This window comes from Jatropha curcas, chromosome 11, assembly GCF_041381405.1.
Source record: "Jatropha curcas cultivar XTBG-Jc1 chromosome 11, XTBG_Jcur_1.0, whole genome shotgun sequence".
Classification (NCBI taxonomy): domain Eukaryota; kingdom Viridiplantae; phylum Streptophyta; class Magnoliopsida; order Malpighiales; family Euphorbiaceae; genus Jatropha; species Jatropha curcas.
Genome location: NC_143161.1, coordinates 10541633 through 10548881, shown reverse-complemented (window position 1 = coordinate 10548881; position 7249 = coordinate 10541633). Strand labels below are relative to the sequence as shown.

The following is a 7249-nucleotide window of genomic DNA, read 5'->3' as shown; positions in this document are numbered from 1 at the left end:
AAATAATTGGTAGAGAAATATTAAAAGAAATTTAAAAAAAAAAAAAAAATACAATAGAAGAGAAGTTTTGGGAGTTTGTGGGTCATCAATGGTTGGATTAGGATTAAAGAAATGTCTTAAGTAAAGTTAGTATGTCTTTAACCCAAGGAAATGTGCCTTATTTCATGACACTGCCTCTTGGAAATGATGACTCACAATAGACTCTAATCTTTTTTTTTTTTTTAATATCATAAAAAGAATAAGCTAAAATAAGAATAAAATATAAAAAAATAATTCTCTAAAGATCAAAAACACCTATCATTACTTGAACACTCTTCTAAATGATTGTATTTTAAGCTGCTCAATAGCTTATATGAGTTCAATAGATTACTTGGTTCTCTTTAAAGCTATAATGACTACCTTTAAATAGTTCAAGATTATTAATCTTTTACTGCATAGCAATTAATTAATTAAATAATAATAATAATAATAATAATAATAATAATAATAAAGTAAAACAATGCATAATCATGATATAGTTTTCCCTTCTAAGGTGAATCTCAACTTTTCTTCTTGTGGGATAAGTGTATGAGAAGAGTTATAAATCTTTTTTTTAACACCATCTCATGCAATATTAATAATAATAATAATAATAATAGTATTTAATATGAAGGCCAAATTAATTAATCTGTCATATAAAATTATTTAACTTGTAAAAAAATGATTGTATATTATATTATGCTTCAAACCAAACAAATATAAAATTTATTTCAGTTTCAACATTAATGGCCTTATTAAACTAATTAAAACTACTGTATACTTTTTTTTAGTATTCATCTCTATAAATTCTACTAATTTCAACAAAATTTTTTAAAGTTTATCCAATAAAAAATATAGGTATATCCAATCATATTAGATATATACTCGCAAATAAATTTCATATCTAAAATTCTTTTATTATAAATGATCTCTTCAAAATTATATCAACGGATATAATAAGTCATTTGCACGATAATGAACGGACATAATTAAAGTAATTTTTATCATAATGAAATTACGGGTTTAATTAATTAATTAATCAATTTCAACGTAACAAAAATAGTTGCAAGAAAAGAACATATACAAGGCAATGTTCATGACAAGAAAATGGCAATCGATGAAGTTTCTAGGTACTTAATTTTGACATAGATATATCAATACAACAAGTTCAATAATACTATATAATTAAATTATATATATAAATATAAATATAATAATGCCCCAAGTCACAAGCACAAGGGAGACAAAAACCAAAAGAGAGTTCAAACATAATGCAGTGCTCAGAATTACATTTTATGATAAGTGTGTTGACTTGGCCTCCTCCTCCTAAGTTGTATTGATTCAATATCTCATTGTTCACATCATCAACATATAAAAAATAATATTAATAGTTTTAATTTTTTACAATTCAAATTAGACATTAATTAATCAAGTTTACACAAATTAATTAATTGATTTATATATATTAAATATCGTAATTAGTGTCCGGTCCAATTTGGTTTAGCCACCAATATTGTATTAATGCTTTTGGATTATATTGCTAATATATGAATATATAGATGTACCTAAGCTAAGAAATTGATTTTATATGTAAAATAGTAAAACTAGTTGTTAGGTCAATAGATTCAATCTGGCTATTAGATCATATAACCCTATCAGATTAATAGTCAATTCCAATAATATTTTACCCATAAGTAAATATTTTTGATTTAAGCTTTGATATTAGCAAAAATGAAAAAAGAAAATAGACTTCAAATAATTTAAAAATTATAAAATATTTAAGATATAATTGCGAAAAATACTTCAAATTTTAAGAGTGAATATCCAAGTCAATGGAATTAGCATTTTATAAATATTTACAACGTATTAATAAATTCCTTGTAAAAAAAAAGAAGAAGAAGAAGAAATAAGATTTAATTAATCATGAGATTGGTAAAAAAAAAAAAAAAAAAAAAAAAAAAGAATTGGATTAGCCGACCCTTAAGAATGTGGGGACCTAAGCAAAGACTAAAAATTAGATGATGCCATTCCAAAGCACTCTCTTTCACATTTTCCTTCTCTTCTTTTGGTGGCTTCTCCCTTTCTTTGTCACTTCCATTTAATTAAAGTTTTTAAATTATTTCTTGGTTTTTGGGAAGATCACCTATTCCCACTTAACTTTTCTTGTGTGACTCATTTATTAATCTCTTTTATTTTTATTTTTTTTTTTACTTTTTACCATCCAAAAAATAAAAATATACTTTTGACTCTAGATAATATTTATTTGAAAAGGTTTAAAATCCTAAAATTCAATTTTTTTTTCTCCTAAAATTGCATTTAATTGTCACTCATTCATTAATATTTATTAATTAAACAAAAATAAAAGCAAATATCATTTGAGTCTCATCTTAATTTTTTAATTAGAAATGTCATTTGAAAATATCTTTATTCTCAAATTTGCATATCCTTATATCAAGGGTATAATTAGGCTACATTAATCATTTGAAATAGTCTTAAGAGAAAATATTGATCAAACACCAACCTCTTAAACCCAACAATCTTGCAATCAATTAGTATTGTGATTGATCTTTTCTTTATTTTCTAAGATAAGGCATTAAAAAGAAACCATAGCTTTTGGGAGTTTTTGAATCTTTTATATAAACTCTATTTTATTTTAAATAATTAACTAATTAATCTTAATTTATTGATTAATTAAAAATCAAACAAAAAATCATATTAATAGAATATAGAGTGAAGATATTTATTGATAAGATTCTTAATTTTAGAATTTGATTGCCTTTCACATGAAGCTTGCCTAATTATTCAAAACCATAAATTCCAAAATTATCTCAATTTTTTATTTTTGAAAATTTGGATATATTTTGTTAAAAAATGAAAATGAAAGTAAAGAAAGCTGGCATGCAATGGAAGAGGGAGAGAGAGAAAATGGGGGCCATAATATACAAACAAAGGCATAGGCAGAGGCTGAAAAACCTGCAACTTACAATAACTACTACGCATCAGACATCACCACCTCCTCTTTAACCAACACAACACCCATTTTTATTTTCTTTATTTCTCATTCATTATTACTATTTTTCATTTTTATTTTTTTTTTATTTTTCTAATATTATTATAAATAAATAAATGCAGTACGAGTATTGGTGTTGTTGATAGAAAACACGAGAGTCCTCCTTAAGAAAAGCCAACCCCACGCTAAGAAGAAGAGGAAGAAGAAGAAGAGAAAAGCAAACCGAAACCAAAGGAAGAAAAAGAGAGCTTATTATTGTCTTGTATTGATTCCATTCAATCGCATCTATCTATCTTTCTCTCTTCAAAGAAAACACAACACAACAGCAAAGAAAAACAAAAGGGAAAGAGAGAAGATTATGCGAAGAAGAAAGGTTGTGATAGTAGAAGAAGAACAAGAAGAAGAAGAAGAAAAAACAAGTGTTGGGTCTTTGATCTTGGTTGAGGAGTTTCATCAAACATGTTTCATTCATTGATTCTTTAATTAATTTCTTTCTTCTCTCTCTCTTTTTATTTCAAGAAAGAAAAATACTTGTACTAGTCTAGCACCTGTCTGTCTCATTCTTTCTTTTTTTCTTTTTTTTTTTTTTTTTAATTCTTAATTTCTTTTTTCTTTCATTGAAGAGTCCGCCTTAGCTTAAGGGGCATCTTTTCATGCTTCTTATGTGCTAGCGTTTATTGCTGCCTTTCACATTGTTCTATATACCCAACACCAATCACCCATACCATACCCATCCTATTTTAATTTCTCTTTCTTTCTTTCCCTATATTCATAAATTTTTAATGGCTGTTCAAGCTCAATACCCCTCAAATGTTCTTCTTTTAAACAGGTTAATGAATTTTCTATTTCTTTGTCCTTTCTTTCTCTCTACATTTTTGTAAATTCTCTCTTGCTTATCCTATCTCTCTCTTTCTTAATATTATTTGCAGAAACGGTCAAGAAGGTCATGATTATTCATTACAACCACAGCCAGGTGGATTTCTTGATCAATCCCATATGCTATTTTCCAGTGGAGGTTAGTTTTATTTATTCATTAATTCGTTTTCAAAAATTAAACAATCAATAATCAATAATAGTATCAAGATTATTATATGATATGGGGAACGGAACAGGGGCTAATAGTAATCCACGAAAGAGAGGACGGGAAGTGGTGGCGGCGACGGCAACGGCAGCCGGTGGCATAACAACAGGAGCAACAATCCATTCCTTTTCTATGCAGCCTCAAGCTCCTCAACTAATCGACCTTTCTCAACTCCATAACAATAACAACAATAATAATAATAATCAGCCACAGCCACAGCCACAACAACCAAATGTCGTCGTCTCTACTGGCCTCCGTTTATCTTTTGGTGACCAACAACAACAGCAACAGCAACAAATACAACAAAATCACCATTATCAATCGCAACAACAGCAGAGTTTCGTATGTCAATCGTCTCCTTTCTTATCTTTATTATCAGAAGATTTCGCCACTCAAATAAAACGACAACGAGATGAAATAGAACAATTTCTTCAAGCACAGGTTAATATTTTCTCTTTCACTCAATTGGTTTCTTTTTTTTTTTATTTTGGGATTTTCTTTGGTGGGTTTTGAATTTTTGATTGTTCTATACGTAAATGAAATGTTGGGATTCAACTTTCGTACAGGGAGAACAGTTGCGGCGCACATTAGTAGAAAAAAGGCAGAGGCACTATCGTGCGCTGCTAAGCGCAGCGGATGAAGTTATAGCCAGGCGATTAACGGAGAAAAACACGGAAGTTGAAAAGGCCACGCGACGAAACGCTGAGTTAGAAGCACGCGCCGCTCAACTTAGTGTGGAGGCACAGGTTTGGCAGGCTAAGGCCCGGGCACAAGAGTCAATGGCGGCTTCACTGCAGGCGCAACTGCAGCAGGCGATAATGAGCGGGGGAGTGGCACAGGATAGCAGGAGAGGGGATGATGGGCTAGGATGCTCTGGGGGAGTAGAAGGGCAGGCGGAGGATGCGGAGTCAGCGTATGTGGATCCCGAGAGGGTGACGGTGTCAGGCGGTCCAAGTTGCAAGGGTTGCCGGAAACGGGCTGCGACGGTGGTGGTGCTGCCGTGTCGGCATCTTTGTTTGTGTACAGAATGTGACCAAGTGGCACAAGCTTGCCCACTTTGCCTCCAAGTAAGAAATTCCAGTGTTGAGGTTTTTCTGTATTAAGATCCCATTACAGGCCCAGGCCCAGGCCCAGCCCATATGGGCCAAAGGTTTTATTAGGTGAAAAAAGTTAAAAAAAAAAAAAAGAAAGGAAAATAAATAATTGTTGAGTATAATAAAAATACAATGTTTTTCCCTTTTTCTTTTTGGGAGTCAGATATTAGTTCACCCAAGACTGAAAAGTTTTTTATTTTTTATTTTTCTCTTTGGTTCCCCCTCTTGGAGTGAAGTACCTAGAGGTAATGTACAGGGCCACATTTTTTCTTCCCTTTTTGAAATTTCATTCATATATAAATTCTTTATTTGATAAGTTATTTATTTTTTGCTGATTTTTCTTGACCATTGATCTTGAAGAATACAATTGAACTTCTTTCTTAGGGTTGTCCCATAGAATAGAAAATTGACTTTTAAGATACTTTTATTATTCTAATTGCCAAGGTTGAAGAAGAATCTGAATTAACTAACATAATTTTAAATATTTGATTGTTTCTGATTTGTAATTTGTAAATTTATTTTGGATATTTCTGCATTTGATCATTTTTTTAGGGATTCATCAAATTGGATTGTTTTTCTTTTCTTTTTTTTTTTTTTCTTGAGTCTTGCCCTAAGCTATACATGCTGCATATACCGTTAGGGAAATTAATTAAAATTTTTATAACATTATTTAACAGTTATTTATTATTTTAAAATAATTTTACATAAAATATTAATTTTAAAAATATAATTTTTAATAGTAATTATTTTTATAATGTTAATTTTAGTTCAAATATAATATAATTACATTATTAAGTTAAAAAATTACATTATTTTACATAAAAAAATTTTTAAAAATAATTTAATAATGAATCAATAGAGGAATATGTGAGGAAATTATATTATCATTTTAGAAATGATAATGACTTCAATTTATATAATTAGACTACACACTATAGATCGACATTTTTTTGATAGAAAAATAAAAACACATTATATAAATTATCTCTTTTTCTAATAATGAGTTCACTTTTACGGTCATATTTAAATGTCCTATTTTATCATTTTAAATTCAACTGTTAATTAAATAACTATTCTTATCAAACATTTTTACTCTAAACAATTATATAAAATAAACAGTTAATAGTTACTAAAACAGCCAGTAATGTCGATTAGATCCTTAATCTTCCAATTTTACCTTTCTAAATATAGTAACTCTTTTTTTTCTATATATATAGACTCTTTATTTCATCCACTATTTTTTTTTTCCTTTACATTATTTGTTGTTATGGCACATTTTTCAATGTGAATATATATTAATTTAATTATTCAAACACTACAAAACATCTAAATTTATTTAAAATATATGAGAGTAAGTTGATTCAATAAATTTCATTAATATGATTATTTTAATTTGACTGGATTTAATTGTTAAAAGTAAATATTTAAATCAGCTACATAACGATTATTTACCACGCTACATAATATTATTTTTGTTTAATTTCAATTATTTTTTAAGAAATATTTTCAATTATATTAGCAATTTAGTTTATTGTATTTTTTATTTGTTTAATTCTAAATATCCTTCTTTTATAATAGTACTAAACTTTTGAATTTTATATTTCACATGAATTGATTTATTTTTTATAATAATCAATCCTAAATATATATTTTTCATTTTTAATATCTTGGTTATATTGATTTTATATAAAATTATATTTTATAACCTTTGATACCAAATAAAATTGAAACTTTCTCTAAAAATATTCTGATCAATGAAAATAAAACTAAATTTTATAAATCATAGTTTATATCATTCTAAATTAAAGTGAGATGTTTAATATTTTTGTTCATTTCTTTCACATTGGAGATAATTTTGAGAGTAGAGGATGTGTTCAGTTATAAAAAATTGAAATAGCTTTTTAAACAGTTTTTCAAAAAAATTAGAAAAAAAAACCTTTGATTTCAAATCACTCAGTTTTCTATTTAGAAAACTTAAAAATAGTTTTCTAAACATTATGATAAATTGCTTTAAGTTATTTTTCAGAGTTTTTCTTTATAATAAAA

General features: G+C 27.7%; 1 protein-coding gene across 1 annotated transcript; it reads left to right on the top strand.

Annotated features, from left to right (window-relative positions):
* The first annotated feature begins 3005 nt into the window (after positions 1–3005).
* Positions 3006–5519, top strand: LOC105636591 (SBP (S-ribonuclease binding protein) family protein). The gene is made up of 4 exons (XM_012219907.4): positions 3006–3857; positions 3958–4043; positions 4141–4550; positions 4676–5519. The coding sequence occupies exons 1-4, from the start codon at positions 3811–3813 to the stop codon at positions 5210–5212; spliced, it is 1080 nt and encodes a 359-aa protein (XP_012075297.1). The 5' UTR covers positions 3006–3810; the 3' UTR covers positions 5213–5519.
* The last annotated feature ends 1730 nt before the right edge of the window (positions 5520–7249 follow it).